Raw genomic sequence first — 17,768 nt, forward strand, 5'->3', positions numbered from 1 at the left:
TGTAAGTTAGTTCTCACAGGCCTTCTGTGGACACAGCTCACCTTCTGTTTCAGCCTGGCTTGTATGTATTGACCAGAGTGTGATGGAGGGGTTGGATCCTTTCACACTTTCTTTTGTCCATTTGATATTGCAGGCAGCTTGCCAAGAAAGTTAGAAGACCATCATAGGCACAGGCACGACTGACCCCAGAGTATTACCTACCATCATCAAATGACTTTTAAATAGCAGAAGAATGGTAAATAATGGCAAATTTCTTGACTTGTAAAACATTTCTACTGCTACTAAGGACTAATAGTTTTCAGTTGGGCATCATCTTAAAATGTCACTGCAGTAATTTTAGCTGTTGCTTAGATGTGCCCACAAAACTGCTGCCATGATAAAGAAAATTGGCTGTTTTAAAACCTAGATCTGACAATACTATCCTGTAGACTGTTATTTCTGAGCATTATCAGAGAACTTCAAGTATTGTCATAAAGATCTGAGCAATGGCAGAATTGCAGTTGTTCCCAGCTTGCACTGAGACACTTGCAGGTGACATCTGTGACTGCAGAGAGCCGAGGTGAAGTCAGTGTCCTTCCTGTGGTACAGGACTCTGTACGTAGAACCATGCACGTAGGATCCTGGCACTACCCGCATATCGTTTCATCGAGAGAGGCAATAATAATTGTAAAATGCAGTAAGAAAAAGTATGAATTACAGGTTGAGATCCTATTTTCTAAGGAAATAAATATGTACCTCCTGCTCTTAATTGCAACTATAACAAATACATATGTTCATGATCAGTTTCTTTCGTGATCTGTGATAAAGCACGCTGCTTTCATATATTCTGAGACTATATTGTAATGTGTAGGCCACTTCACTTATGCACAGGGAACATTATGTGTATGTATATGCTTATGCATATTAAAATATTGATGTTGGGAAACGGGGATAGGTTTTTTGATGGCTATGGCACAGGGAATGCCATTTATAGAAAATGAGCTTAAGTAAGACAGAGGTGAAGTAGTACTGTACAAATGACTATTTCCCTCAGCAGAAGTACTTGGCATGCTTGCATTTTTCAAAAGACAAAATCATGTTTGTCTTCCTTGAATGTGCACACATTCCTGGAGGTGGGGGATGGTTTTCTTTCTTTCTTTTTCTTTTTCCCCTGGCCCCAAAGCGCATTTGAGTTTGGATAATTTATCCACAGCAACTGAAGGATATGTTGCAGGGAGGGAGGAACAGAGTTTGTATTTATTATTGTAAAAGCTCTTTTTTTTCATGTTAATTCCTTTAAAAAGTTATAATAGTACGTAGGAGTTACATTACAGGCCTGTTTCACCAACACAAAGTATCTGTACTGGAGTAGCACATGCAAATGAAGCCAAAACAGAGAATCATTGTTTAATATAATTGCTTCAGAAAAAGCAAAAATATCTGTATTTTAGTAAAGGAAAGAAATAAAAAAATATGCATTTTTGACACTTTTCCTTAAAGAGTACTGGGGCTGAGGAAATGTCTTTATGTGGCTTGATAACCCTTTTTTTTCCATTAGCATTTTCAGCAGATTAGCAGCTTAGCCGTTAAACACCAACTCTACCAGAATTTAAGTGCACACCTAACTTGCTCACATGAGTTATCCCACTGAAATTGGAATGCTGTCCTGAGTAAAATAGTTCAGGGTTCAAAGAAGGAGTAGTCAAACTCCTTAAAGCAACACTTTCAAATACATTAGAAATATTGAAACCTTTCACTCTTCTGAGTCTATAATTTAATTGACTATTTGCTTAACCATATTTAAAACTTTTCATGCAACAATAAAAGCTTCCTAAGTGTTGTTTATCTAGTGTTAATATTTAAAAATTGGAATATACATAATATTGTGCATCTCACCTTTTTGTTCTTATTACATTGTTTGTTGTTTTTTACTCACTTGGTCCAATCTATTTGCCTTTTTTTACTGTGAACCATGTGACCATCAAAATCTTCTGTAGATGTAGCAGCATTTTGCAACTTCATTATGATAGAGCCACTCTGACCTACTTTAAAACTACTTATTTTCAGAAATATGACATATAAATTTATACTCATGCACTCTTGCATATATTAAAAACAAGTTTCTAAATTCCAGGAGATTTAGTACAATCAGTTACACCAGCTGGTATCCAAAGAGTTTTTGACAGACAGCATGATACCTTTGCAACATGTTTTGTCAAAGTCTTCAGCAAGGCCAAGACTTAAGAGTCAGTACTGAAAGATTTTCTTTAAATATACTTCTTTCTTGTTGGGTATTTGTGGTTCAAGATGGGATCATAGAATCATAGAATAGAGCTTAAAGATCATCTAGTTACAACCCCTCTGCCATGGGCAGGGAAACCTTTCACTAGATCAGGTTGCTCAGGTATCTTGAACCAGGCTAGGTAGGACATCCTTTGGAGTGTGTAAGTCCAAACTCTGTAGGAAAACCACATTTGCCATTAACTGAAGTGGAGTAAAAAACAAGGTGCAGCTCTTAGACAAGTAAAACTTTCCCAGCTGGAAATGGCAGTAGAAGTTTTATATGCTTTGTGTAAAAGATGCATTGTGCAATACTATGCAGTTCTTTGGAATGAAAAACAAAGACAGGAGAAGAAGCAACAGCATTTTTTTCTCAGAAAAGTGAGCAAACAGAATTTATCTCTGATACCATCTGATGCTTAAGGTGTTGTACCCTCCTCTGTATAATACCAAGGGTCAGTTTGGTAAATTTTAAACATTCCGTTGGCAAGACCTAATAATCTACTACTATAATAACTCTTATCATCCAGCACCCTACCTCTGCACTGAGCAGCCTGAAAAATACATCTGATATGATAAAAAATAGTCCTCAGAGATTCCTGCTTTTTACCCTGCTACTGCTGTCAGTACAAATACAGACTGGAATGACCGCCTTCCATTCTTCTCTCCAGAGATTTATTCAAGAGACTATGGTGCAGCTCTCTCCAACAACTACCTCAATGTCTAAAGTCTCATTCTTGATTGAGCATTTCACTAAATTTTGTAAAAAAAGAAAGGGAAATTATATATCCCTACTAAAATGTCAAATTCAAAATGTTTTTGACTTAAGCTGAGTGGTTTGTTTCAAAGTTAAAACTTGCTCTGTACTTAGGAATGGCTGCCAATGTATCTGATAACCACTAAAGTTGTACTTCAAGGGATATGATGCTTATAAGAACAGTAATAATTCACTAAAACCAATTCAGTCAGTTTCCCAGACAGAGAAAGCTTATGTTAGTAAAACAACCATATCTACATAACATTCTTTGCAAGTATAACTTGAAATCAGAAATAATAAAATAAAATTAAATTAATAAAATAAAATTAAATCCCTTACCATCATAGCTATGCCTGCAGAAGTTCTGAGTATACACCAGGTCACAGAAAAGCATGTGTGTTTGAAGAATAAAAAAGTAGTCTTTGAAGTGGGGAGCACTCAGTGAAGATGAATGAGCTGAGGTCAGAACTCTACATGTTTTATTGTTTTATTCCATCTGACTTGCAGAACAAATAAGGCAGCCAAGTGCTGATTTACAAGAGGAAGGTTATCTTCCTGACCAATAAGGACCAAATGTTTTGTTTTGAGAAACAAAATCAGATTCTATGGAACGTAAATTCCTTGGAACCTGCTGCTGATTTCCTGCCTTTGGTAATTTCTTCTTGCAGCTGGCAGAAGCTTAAAACAGTAAAATTGTGCAGTTTAGGAAACTTTCCACAGCAATGTCTTCCTAAAGTGAAGTACGACAGTCATGAAATACGCCACAGAGAAAATGAGTCATTGTATCTGATTTCTTGTTTAATCTAACAGGTTTTCAAATTAACTTAATTACTGTCATTCTCTTGCATTGTACTTGCAGCCTGGTTAAGGGTCAGCTACAAGTGGGAAACTGGGTTTAACTAAGTACCAAGCAGGAGCCATAATGAAAATATGGCAAACTGATAAATTCAAATAAGGATTTCTGAACACCCCAATACACAGAACTGCCCTGACAGCCACAGTTGTCTGGCAAACTGGTGTTTTAATGGGAATTTAACATTTAAGCTATCACTAGCCAGCATCTCACAACTGAAAAAAAGGACTCTAACAAGGTCACTCTATAAAAGGTCTGGGGTAGGTAGATCCACAAAGAGACTCTGGGCTTCAACATTAGACATGACAGATTTCCAAAATCCCCAAAGCCTCCTAACCTGCCAAGGAGGAAAAAATTCTTTGGCACCTGTATTTCTGCCCATGATTATGTGCAATATCTTAACACAGCTGCAGTAGTCAGGGACCTACATTACACTTAATCACAATGAAACATGAGCACTCAAAATTTATCTTACATGGAGAGTATCTTCGTTTATCAAATAAATTAATAATCATATCACCTTGCTGAATGGTGGATACCTACTCTGCCCAGTTTGGAGAAAATAATTCTTACGTTTTTCAATTGTTTTAGCCTTTGATATACTGGACATACTGGGATGGTATAGTCTTGTGCCTTGCATCAAAACAATGCTATATCCATAATTAAATAAACACTGGAGCAGAGATTTGAACCTATCTGTGCCTCTTACTGGTCAAATGTGCTGAACACAGCACTGCAGGATGAAATTCTCATCTATCTATGCCCGAATTAATATTTAATCATTTTATGCAAAATGACTCAGGAGAAGGAGGCTTCTTTTCAGAACAGTGTGTACGTAGGGCCTCTCCTGACAGAATGAGAACTTGGTTCGTGTCTCTTCTGGCCAATCTGACAAAGTGTCCCACGCCCAGCATCAGTGTCCTAACTATTGATCTGTTGGAGAACATCCCATGATTTCACACACGAGGTCTGAGCAGCTTTAGTTCCTACTTCAAAGAGAGTTTCCAGCTGAGAACTGAAGTCAGAGATACGTGCCTTTCCCTGCACAATTAATCTTGGCTGAGTCCTGATGAATCTATGTCAGTAACTAAGTTGTGCACAACTGCACTTTGTTGGACTAGAGCCTCATTTTATCTGCTTGTATTTAAGTAATTTTATAAGTGTGTTGTGATTTAGATTGCTGTTTGGCATGTGATCAATGCTGTATTTGAAAAACACTTGCTCCAAGAAAACTAGAGAGAGTAAGAGATCAGAGTTGAAAGGTTTTTTGGAATAAGTGCTTGTGTTTCTGGATACAGTAATCACTGTTCAGCTGTTCAGCTGACTTAAAATGAACAATTCTACATTAGTCAACAGTTCTATTACAAGATTTATTGTATAAGCAAAGTCTTCTCTAAAATAGAAGACTCTCAATAAATAGAAAAATAAAGTGAAATTAAGTTTTGCTCAGAGAGCCAGACCCAAAATCAGGGACCACTTCAGTCGTATTTTGAAGGGTTTAAAGTCATTTGATACTGTTGGCCACTTGACACATCACATTTGAGTGAGAAAAGTTGTCAAGGTGTTCTTCTGCTTCCACACGTGTTTCTAGAAGGAACAATTCTTGTTATCATATGTTCTGAGTCATAATATCAAATATTACTATAAAGTTAAAAAAAGTCTTTAAAAAAACAAATTAACTTTAGCTCAATTATTTATCAACCCTTTTCCAGAGTAAGGGATCAGGACAGATGATATTTGAAATTAATGTAGTATTTGATTAGACTGATTGATTGTTCTTGGAGCTGAAGATATTAACATTCATTAGTCTTACTTACTGGTCGTTAGTACTGCCTTTATTATCAAGTAAAGAATAAACAGAAGTTCTGACAAAAATTCATAAAGTCTTGTGATCTGTTGTTTTAAGGTTTACAAGACAAAAATTTGTTATAAACATTTCAAAAATCCTTTAATAAATCCTTTATATCTTGAACTCTTTTAAATTTAAGCAAGCTAAGTCTTGTATATCCAACAAAATAATCACATGTTTTTTACCAACACACTCCTATGTGATTCTGCAGAATGGTTAAAACTTGTTGCATATAACATGACTAACCACAATTAATATCTATTAAAGAAAAGTCAAATTTCTGTATTATGTTTTGACAGCAAATAAGAAAAAAACCCACAAATATAAGAAGCCAAAGAAATAATGCAAAATGTAATAAGTTTCATTTTAATTAATAATTTTAATGATACACAAGACATAACAAAATTAAAATCATTGTTGCAAAAATGCACTTTATTCCCATTAACTTACATGATTTCAGTGGAAGCACATTTAAAGTACAGCTGTATATATTTTTAATCTTTGACTTTTTCTTTTACAGGAGCCTCTGAATGTTATTGATCCCAGTTTGATGGATCTAAATGGCCAAAGTGAAGATGCACTAGAATGGGATGAAACTGACATAAGTAATAAGTTGATCAGTATTCATGAAGACTTAAGTGATCCTGATCAGGAGCTGAAGAAGGATGGTCTAAACCAGCAACCTGTTTCAGGAGAATGTGGTGATAATGATGTGAATGAAGACGAAAGTATCAGTAATCGTGGAAGTCCTCTGTATTGTCCCAACATTACTTCCCCTCCAAATCCTCATATCTACCAGGTCTACAGTCTTCATAATATTGAATTATCAGAAAAAAAACACATGCCTTTTTTGAAAAAAACATCCAAACTCTCCAGTGTAACACAGTCTAACATTTTAAACAAAAGTCTTAGTAAAGACTCATCATTTTCATCTACCAAATCTCTTCCAGACCTAATAGGAGGGTCCACATTGGCAAAACCGTGTAACTACATGTATCAGAGTGGAAACATAAGCAGGCATTCTGAGAGTGAGAGTGGGATAGTGAGTGAATGTGATACAGAAACTACAAATAATTCAGAAATATCTTTGCTAAACGATATTGAAAGCACTCAGAGTAATCCTGAAATTGGGCATGCTGAGAGTCAAGTGGATGATGTAATAAAACAAAAAATAAAGCAGGATGAAGAAGACCATGCTAGTCTCTCAGATGATTTCCAGTTGGCACCCTCTGCATGTTGTGGAAGTGAAAATGATGAGGATTTGGACAGCATTACCAAGTCTAACACTGTTTGTTTAGAAGAATTGCAAGGAAAACATGATGTGCTTACATTTTATGATTACTCATATCTTCAAGGCTCCAAATTCAAATTACCAGTGATAATGAAACAATCACAAATTGAAAAAGCACATACAGAGGGTAGTTTGTTTCGTGACTTTTGTTTTGATAAAATACCTGGTAAGTCTGAACTTAAGTCTGGAGAGTCACAACCAGATGGGTTTATTCATGACCATTCTCTGGCAAGTGTCTGTGGAGAATCAGATCCCAATTCCCATAAATCTGCAGAAACTGTAAGAAAATTAACGGCTACAGAGAATATGAGACAGGTTTCAACTTTATCTCGTAGCTCTTCATTAGAATCTCTGTCTGTGGTAGGTGATTTGTTCAGCTCAGGTATTTTTAAAAGTGGAGACACTGTTCAGCGGAGTGCCTCTTTGGAGAGCTGGCTGACATCCTACAAAAGCAATGAAGATCTTTTCAGTCATCATGGCTCAGGAGACATAAGTGCAAGCAGTGATTCTGTTGGAGAGCTCAGTAAAAGAACATTAGACCTTTTGAATCGCTTAGAGAATATCCAGAGTCCTTCAGATCAAAAGATAAAGCGCAGCATCTCTGATATAACACTCCAAAGTAGCTCTCAAAAAATGTCTTTTACTGGACAGCTGTCTCTAGATATTGCATCTTCGATCAATGAAGATTCAGCAGCTTCTCTCACTGAACTCAGCAGCAGTGAGGATCTCTCTCTCTGCTCTGAAGACATTGTACTGCACAGAAATAAAATACCAGATTCAAATGCATCATTTAGAAAACATCTTAATAGATCTGTAGCTGATGAGAGCGATGTCAATGTTAGCATGATTGTTAATGTCTCCTGCACTTCTGCTTGTACTGATGACGAAGATGACAGTGATTTGCTTTCAAGTTCCACCCTTACCTTAACTGAGGAAGAGCTAGGTATCAAAGATGAAGATGACGACTCCAGTATAGCAACTGATGAGGATATTTATGAAGAATGCCATTTAATTTCAGGATTTGATTATATAAAAAATGAACTCCAAACTTGGATTAGACCAAAATTTTCTTTGACAAGGGAGAAAAGAAAAACTAACCTCAGTGATGAAATTCAGCACAGTAAAGATGTTAGTAATGAGACATCAAAAGCCACAGATACATTAAATATTGAAACACTATTGAATGGTTCAGTACAGAAAATATCGGAAAACAATGGCAATGGTAAGAATACACCACGTGACCGTGAAAAAGGGACAAAGAGTCACCTGATGAAAGACATCTCTCAGGTTGTGAAGGACCAGCTTGTGGATGATATGGAGAATGGCAATATTGAAAATACTCTTGGCAGTCAAAAGGAAGGTCTTGTTAGAATAGCAGCAACTCCCAAAAGTCATGCATCACTTGACGTCAGAGAAGCTGAAAATGAATCTTGTGTCTGTGAAGCATTTACAGACAGTTCAGATGATTCACATATGGATGGCAAGGAGACTGTTCTGACCACAGCTGGATCCAGAAACCCTCCAAAAGAATGTCAAAGTAATCTTCAGCCTGATCATCACTCTGTTGCTTCCTCTCCTGCTAAAAAGCCTTGTCTTGAATCTTCCTCAGAAATTAATTGTATAGGCATACAAGACACAGCTTTACAAGCATCCTTACCTAATCAGCAAGATCATAGATTAAGTATTACGGAAAAATTTCCTGCTTGCTGTACAGCCTTGAAATCCAGTGAAGCAGAATGTGACTCAGCCAATGGTCTTGATTCATGCTGTAACTGCGAATCTGCTGCTTTCGATAAAAAAACCATGGAAGATGGCTCAGTACACAACTTTGTGAGGGAGATAATAGACATGGCTTCAACAGCTTTGAAAAGTAAGTCACAACCTGAATGTGAATCATCTGCTCCAGCTTCATTAGCACAGATCAAGGAAAAAGTGTTAGAACACTCTCACAGACCCATTCAACTAAGAAAAGGGGATTTCTATTCTTATCTTTCACTTTCTTCTCATGACAGTGACTGTGGAGAGGTAATCAAATACATAGAGGAAAAGAGCAGCACTCCTGTGCCACTGGACTTCACGGATGAGAGAGAAAACATTGAATGCTTTTTTGAAGCCTGTCCTGAGGAAGAACAGGTTGAGCAGCAACAGTCCATTTCTAATGGTTCTCCTGAAGCACAGGTTGAGCTGCAGCAACTTATTTCTAACCCTATTTCTGAAATATCTGCAGAGTCACTAGGTGAAGTGACTCCAGAGTCATTAGAAGTTAAAACTTCCTCTGAAGATAGGGATTTATCTTCCTTATATGGGAATGACAATGACATAAATATCTCAAATACTAACAAAAAATGCGCATCAAATAACTTGAAAAATGCTGCTGCTGATTTGTTGATTTCAGATGGACAATCTGAAGGTTTGGAAAAGAATTCTCCAGAGCTTAGCAGTAAAAAAAGTAGTGCTGGAACTGAAGAGTCCAAAGGATGTGTTGCTGCTTCTGAAGATGCTTCAGCTATAGAGTTTCAGATAAAGCCTGGCCATTCACAGAAAAAGGACGCTTTGCACCAGAACAGAAAAACTCTTACTTGTGAAGAAAATCTCCTGAAACTTCATAAAGAAAGACATATAAATATGCACAGATAGAATGTAACCCTCTCCGGGCATATACATTATTCTAAAAACAGGTATGTACTCTACAGGTTGCCCTTTTTCTTTTCCTCTTTTTTTTTTTTCTTTTCATTTTTTTTTTTTTTTTTTTTTTTTTGTTTTTCTTTTCTCATAGTTTTGTACAATGAAAGGAGATGAATCGCCAGCCAGGGCTTCTGTTTCATGATAGTGCTATACAATTTGTTTTGATTACACTATAATCCCAAGTTACATGCCACTAGTCAGCAAATGCAGTGAATACTAATTGTTTTTTGCCCTTTGGCTTTGCACTGACTGGAGCTGCTCCCTTCTGGAACAAATCTGCTATCTTGCAGAACTTGGGAATTCTCCAAAAGTAATAAATATATCAGCCTCCTCTTCCCTCCTCAACTGAGCTGTGGAACCAGATACCAGGTCTACTCTTTGATGCCCTTCTCCACAGTCAGCTGGCCTTAGAAGGGGTTCAAAAGCACTTGATGAAGCTGAACTTCCAGTTCTACAAGAATTCTGGGTGACTAATGAGTTGGAGTGCTACAGTATTTCCAGACAAAACCATGAAGAATGGCTAAGCAGACTGGAGAATAAATAGAGAGATAAGTCATCTCTTGATGTCAGTTTACCATGATTTAAGTTCAGCAAGCCATTATTAAGAACACAATTATTACAACACAGTGTTAGGCCAAAAGCTGAGGTTACCAAAACAACAAATATTTGCATCATTAAAGAGTATAATGTGAGAGTAATGTAGAATAAAGACCTGAATACCAAAGCAGATGGAAACTGATAGCCACACAGCAATACTGCAAGCTTCAGTTCTATTTTGTGGTAAGCATTTTAAAACATAAGTAAGGTGGTGGAGCCTAAGACAAAAACGTGGCCCTGATCTCTTCCTAAGTTTGAAAGTGGTTCATATCATAGTTTCTGAACTCACATAGATGTCAACTGATAACTGTACATTTAACAACAGAAGAAGATCTACAAAGCAACTTGGATCAGTTTCTAGCATGTAGCACTGCTGCTTTGAGTCTCACTAGTTGTTTGGTGACCCAAAAGCCAGCATAGCTGTATAGAATGTCATTAGTCTTTGGAAAAACTCCTCCAGTAGACCAGAACCAGCATGGCAACTCCAATGCCAATCCAATTCCAAATGCTGCTGCTTCCCAGAAGCTGTAGAGAGGAAATTTCCAGTAAAACAGGCTAAGCATGGGACCAGGTTTCCCTGGGAAGTTCTGGAATCTCCATCCATGGAGATTTTCAAAATTCAAGTGGACGTGGCCCTGAATAATCTCTTCTACCTTTGAAAATAGCCTTCCTTTGAGCAGGAGGTTGGACCAGATGATGTTCAAGTTTCCTTCCAACCTAAATTATGCTGTGATTTCATGGTGTTTCTAGGAGAAAAGGCTGTTATTCATCACTGCCCATGGAAACCACTAGTACTCTCCTATGGCAAACTACATAGCCATAGCAGAGGATCTCAACATATTTATACAAAATAGATTGCTTTGCTGCTCTGAGAAATCTGACTTCCACATTTCCTGATTTTACTATCTTATATTACTATGCTTTGGGCTTTTCATTTGCATTTATTGGTGGTTTACCCAACATTCACGCATATGTATAAATATGTCTAGCAAAGCCTTTAAGTTATGACAGCAATAGTCTACAGCTTGCCACTATCTCAACACATATCTATTTGACTAATGCATTATCTTGGAACCATCATAGCAAAGAAGATATTTCTGGAATGGCCTAGAAATAGGCTATCATGACCTTTTCATTGCCAATTAGGTTAATACTTGGACACATCCAAACAACTGGAGAAGCAATGGAAATCAGCTGGGAATTACAAAACTCATAGATGATACTATATATTCTAGAATTACATTAAATGGATTATGTGTATATAGAAGCCTCTATTTGGAAACTGAGATCATGGCAAAAGTCTGAGGTTGATAAGTGATAATTATGTAAACATAAGCTTTCCTAAATTACTGTTTTATTAGTCTTCTAATTTCTGAAATTTTATCATTTTTTAATATTAATTTGAGGAAGAATACTTGCTATAGTGAGTGTGATTTTATTCTTGTTCTCATTCTTTCACTGATTAAGATAATAACATGTCTTTTCAATTCATTATTACTTTTCCTCTGAGGATCTCAAAATACTGTATAAACTTTTCCTCACTCTTCAGAACTTCATAGTTATTTGCATGGTAGGCAGCTGGTTTTTTTCAGAAGTCTGGGGTATGTCAGTATGCAGCTGGTGTGAGGACTAAGACTGGACATAGAGGATAGAGACATTAATGCCCCACAATGCAATAAAATGTAATGCAGAGTCTGTATGCAACAAATGATTAGGGTTACACTATAGTTCCCAGTGTTGCCCAGGGGTTGACAAATCATTTTAGGGGAACGAAGCCCTTCACACTACATCTCACTTTATATATTTAGGAAGATACACTGGTTCTTAACTGGCACATATAGCATTGCTTCCATGGAAATGATGTACTGTATTATTCCCAGTAGTAAACTTCTGGACTACATATAGTTTATGGCTCACCAAAAACTGAAAATATGAACTGCTAGGTTTAGTTTCACTAAAGTCTGAGCTCCCTTCCCCCATTCACAAGCTTATGCTTTAACTTCATCTCTCATGCTATGGGGAATGAATTACAGAAGCAATCTATCCTAATTTGTTAACTTATTCAAATAACAGTTATTATACTTAACTATGCTAAAGATTATCTTTTTGGTGGCAGATTGTTTATTTTTTGATGAGGCTAATTACTGATTTTCCAAAGGTAATTTACATTTATTACTAATACATCTTTTAAAATGTGACAGATAAATGTTGTTCCCATAAGTGTATTATGAAAAAAGTTACTATTTAAAAACACATTATTTAATTTGAAAGATAAATGGCAAACACCATTATTTTTCCTGTAGCACCTGTGCTGTAAGCTCATTTAAATGTGTAATTCCATGTGTAGCTGCAATACTTAGAGAAAAATAATCTACAGTATATGTGTACCTTAAAAGTGTACTGAGAATTCAAAGCTGAAAAGGCATGGTTTCAAATGTACTTTGATTTTATACTGGTTTAGTATTTACCTTGGCTGTACAGGAGAATAAAGCTAAGAGTGAAGAAATATTTTTTGTCAAATGTTGCAATCCTGTTATTTAGCAGTATGCTACCAAAAAAAAAAGACCATTTGGAGAAAATAATAACAATTCTATAAGCAGGTTCAAAAATATCTCTGTCAGAACTGAGTAGTCTCTCACATGAGCCAACACAGAGTTCTTCAACAGAGGTGCTCATAAAGCTACGCTGATTTTATTTCTCAAGTAGGGGTCAGCTTGAAAGAATTATCTTTCCAAAAAAAATCTTCTGCTGATGATCCATGACTCACCAATGGGATGGGAATTTTTAGTTACGTATTCAATATGAATAGAGATCAATAGATCAATTTATTAAGGAGGTTTATGTGTTCTGTCCAAAGTCTTTTCTAGAGGATGCCTTAGAATTGTTTAATCTGTTAGTTCTTACAAGTAACCCCAAAAGCTATTTTTTCTATCCTTCTGTAATTTACGTTTTAACTTCATGACTCACCAATGGGATGGGAATTTTTAGTTACGTATTCAATATGAATAGAGATCAATAGATCAATTTATTAAGGAGGTTTATGTGTTCTGTCCAAAGTCTTTTCTAGAGGATGCCTTAGAATTGTTTAATCTGTTAGTTCTTACAAGTAACCCCAAAAGCTATTTTTTCTATCCTTCTGTAATTTACGTTTTAACTTAATTTAGGGAAACAATAATTTGCTTGGGCTTAAGAAAGCTAAATTGGGTTTATCTGTCAGTGCTGCAATATTAGCTATAATATCCTGCCACATACTATCACCAGGAGAAACCCAGGACTGGTGCTCAAAAAGCCTGACTGTTACTTCCTGCTAAGCAATAGATTTTTTGGTATGAATTATTTCTTCTTTGTCTCAGATTTTTTACAACAAAATAATGAGAATAATAATGATCAATGGGATGTATGAAGCATCATTTATTCACTTAAGAGTATTTTGAGATCCACAGATAAAAGATGGTACATACATGCAAAGGACTGTTGGTTAATCATTTACTACAGGAGAAAAATTATATACAGGCTTACACAATAGTTAATATGGAATAATTTACTTTTAGAGAATAATCTAAATCTTTGCTTACCCTTTTTTTTTGTTCCTAGACATTTTTATAGGGAGGTAAATACTATAAAGTTTCTTTATAGAGTTTAAAGCAGTCTGGGTTTTTAGCTCCTTATAGTAGCTGACTTTAAAAAGAGCTAAATAAACAGATGATCTTATATTCTGTGAATTACATAATTTTTTAAAAACTTGACATAATTAATCAGTGAGACTTTTCTTACTACAGATATGTGAAACTCATGCCAGAGTTGTAGAAACCTTTTGATACAATCTTCCCCATTATTCAAATCAGTTCTTCATTAATATCTAAACAAACTACTGAGCTTTTCCCTATTTTCAAGCAAGTGTATTTCTTGTATAAATGGGGAGGGGGGTGGTCAGTTTCAGCAAAGAAGATCAAAGGAGAAGGTAACTGGATTGATCCAGATATTCCTGCTTAACTTGGAAGGCACATAATGCATGTCTGGAGTGCCTCCTAGGAAATGCCTATGAGATGTACTTTGCACTAATCTTTAAGCTGTATTCTGACAGTTATTTCTTCATAATCCTCATCATAAGCCTGTGCTCTTTGCTGAATAGTTTAACCCTAACCTCTGAGCTGGATAATTCTATAGTATGCAAATTTAACTCATTGCTGGTACTAGAAGTGTCTAAATAGCTATTTACAATTTAAAAATGCAGTGATGACACTGACAATTCTATTCATGAACCACTTCTGTGACAATCCTTTCCTCCTCTTCATTGAAATCTTATTCTATATGTTTGCACATATATTAAAATAAGTGATGGGTATATCCTTTTATTGCTCGACTTTTGAAAATTCCTGTTGTGCACTACTAAGTGTGCTGACGGTAAGTTTGCAGGTAAGGATGAGGACAGGATCCAGGGAAAAGTTCAGATGTGATGAACACCCTTGTTTCTTTAGAAACAAATTCTTTATGAAAATCAACGAGTTTGCTATATCAATACATTGTTTTACACTAACTTGTACCTCAGGCTGTTAGAAGTCATAGTTTGCCTACAGTATGCTTCTGCATTAAAGGCTCTGGCATGTGACCATTTAATGAATATCTATGAACATTCTGGAAGACCTATGTTTTGCCAATAAAACTTCATTTTCTGTAACCTACTATTACTTTTTTGTTTCTTTTTAGAAACTTGGCTGCAATTCAGGTGCAGGTTCATCCTGTAAACCCTGGGATGACCTCCAATTCCATTGTATCACTGCCTTTCATTACACTGACTCCCAAGATAAATTTTCTTTCCAAATGTGATTTGTCCATGTTGGCTTTGTGATCAGGCTGCATATGCTTGTCCTATTTTGTATTGTAGCAAGGCCATTTGCTTTCATATGGATTCCTCTCCCAAGCTACCTCTAATGACCTTCCCTTCTTAAATTGGATGCTCCTATACTACTTATCACTGATTCTGTTCTTTGAAGTTCTGCAGAATTAATGATCAGTTTGGTTCATCTTTTCAGAATTGTACCTGTCAGTAGTCTTCTATTTTATGTATCAAATTTAATATTTATCTGTATAATGCATAAATTTATTGAAACTGTTTTAAAGTGACAATTTTGTTGGATAGCAGCAAAAAGAAGTCATTATTCCTCCTGATTCAATTAATCTAAAAATTAAGCAATTAAAATAAATGGCATTTTATTTATTTAATTTTTAAATTTAATCTATGCAACACTTCAAGAAACAACTACACGGTGTTGTATATTAGAAACTGTTGACATTCTACTGAATTAAGTACAACATTTTGGTTTTTTATGCTTCTTGAGGTGGTAATGAGAGAAAAAAGTTTTTTAAAAATGTGTGCCTTGCTGTATTTCTTATACCATTTATTAAAAAGCTGCTTTCACAGTAAATTTACGTTGGTTTGAAAGGAGGAAATAGCAAGGTTAAGATGTGTGAATAATTTCTGTATATATGTATAACCAACAGCAAACATTGATGTATAATGACAGTATAAAATGCTTTCATGTTTGTGATGTCCAGTGATGTGGAAATTATAAGCCTTAAAACCATTAGATTGCATGGTAATTAGAAGTGGCATAATAAACATAGTTTATTGGGGGAAAAAAAAAGCAGAAATGGTGATCTGTTTTACTTGCGCTCCAAGAACAGAATGCTTTATCAAAGTTCAGAATAATATGTTTTTCCTTGCACATATTCCCTAGAGACATGCAACTCTGTAACTGGTGAAGATTTGTATTACCTGGCTCAGAGGTAAAGAACTTTGTCACTACAGATTCTGCAGGTCTTTCAGGCCAAACAAGGAGACACATTTAGTAGTTTAGATAGTATTTTATAGCAGGTTTATTTATCAGTACCAGTTTGTTGTCCAATCCTTAAAATTTAATTCATTTACATAATTATGTTTAATTCATTTACATAATTATGTTTAATAATATCTATATATATTTATATGGACACTGTAACATTTGGCTGTTTTGATAACTTAGACTGTATATTTTAAGTGGTTTTATCTTGCACTAAAACTATAATGGGCAGCCAAAAATGCCAACCAGGTATCTTTATAACCTATCTCTGCAAACATGGCATTCATCTCCTAAAAATGCTATTGGGAAGGAACGTCAGGAAATTTAAAAGACAAACAATGCCCTCCGATGCCACCTTTAATCATTATTTTTCCAAGTGTATAAATATTTGTACAAAACATTTCAACATTCTTCCTTTAAAAGATGTGCATCAGTTTGACAAACGTAGCTATAATCTTAGAAGAACTATACTGACCAGTTGCTACATTCATACGACACTGAAGGAACAGGTATTTAAAAATAACCTCATGTTTTACAAATTATTAACAGATTCCTATTATTGTAAGAGGCAAATTATTTATCTATCAATTTAAATTTCCATGGTACATCCTTGGGCAGGCTGTGGTGGGTGAAGGGCAACTGGAACAATTCTTATCTTCAAAAAAAGTGTAAATACGAAGAAGTAATTATTATGTAAGCCTTTTGAATCTGCAGAAATTTCTGCTCTTGCATATCTTGTATCATGTACAAGTCTAACAGATTAACCTATAATTGTCCAATATGTATAACCATACAGCTAAAGAACACTTTAATATATTTTAAATATTTCTTAAGATCTATATAAAATAATTCAGAAAATAACTCCTAATTTTAGTAAAATATTTGTGGTGACAATAATGTTCATTTATGAGTTGTCTCAAGCGTGATTTTTAAATGCTTCTGACAGGGGAATTGAGTTTAGAAATACTCTTTTTTTCTCACTAGCATTTTCTGGTTTATGCTGTATTTTTTTAAAAATTACTTTGACTGTAGTCATACCTTACACTGTGACAACAGGAAAACTAATAAGTCAGAGGCTTTTCAGATCTGTCACCTCACCCAACAGACTGTGCAGAACTCCATCAATTACTTGTACTATTCTATTAGGCCATTTGCCACAAATTCACTTTTTTTCCTGGGGGAAAACAGTAGTACTTGTCAAATCAATAAACCACACATTCATCATACAATATATGGAATATTATATGGTCACAACTCAAATTTCCATGGTTGCTTTCTGAGAGATCAGAACATTTTAATTTAACTGGTAATCCCAGATCTATATTATTTGGTCTCATGAGATAAAGTCATCATTTTTATGACTGTGACACAAGATCTGTCATTATTAACTATTCCTTTTTTAGCTTGGCTAGAAGATTTACCCACTTTTAATTTTTATTTTCAGAATATATTGGACTTTGTTGTCAATAAAAATTGATTTCTAAAGGAAAACTCTGATATATACTCTACAGGATTTGTTAATGTCTTAGTATAGGTCATGCCTTTAGCCAAATTGTGCTAGAACTTCTTGCAAGTTCTAGAGTTGACTCACTAAAGAAAAATATTGGTATAGTGTAAAATTAATGTTGATATACCAT

The 17,768-nt window shown here is 35.3% G+C and overlaps 1 protein-coding gene across 1 annotated transcript in view; it reads left to right on the forward strand.

Annotated features, from left to right (window-relative positions):
• AKAP6 (A kinase (PRKA) anchor protein 6) overlaps nt 1–15,496 on the forward strand; it is a gene marked incomplete at its 5' end in the record, with an annotated part of 52,791 nt that extends 37,295 nt beyond the window's left edge. The window contains 3 exons of the mRNA XM_009083599.1: nt 6,239–9,288; nt 9,403–9,687; nt 14,999–15,496. Of these exons, the coding sequence (XP_009081847.1) occupies nt 6,239–9,288; nt 9,403–9,646 (3,294 nt within the window). The remainder of the gene's footprint in view (nt 1–6,238; nt 9,289–9,402; nt 9,688–14,998) is intronic.
• Nucleotides 15,497–17,768: the final 2,272 nt, after the last annotated feature.

The sequence above is a fragment of the Acanthisitta chloris genome, unplaced genomic scaffold (genome assembly GCF_000695815.1).
Source record: "Acanthisitta chloris isolate BGI_N310 unplaced genomic scaffold, ASM69581v1 scaffold19941, whole genome shotgun sequence".
NCBI lineage: Eukaryota > Metazoa > Chordata > Aves > Passeriformes > Acanthisittidae > Acanthisitta > Acanthisitta chloris.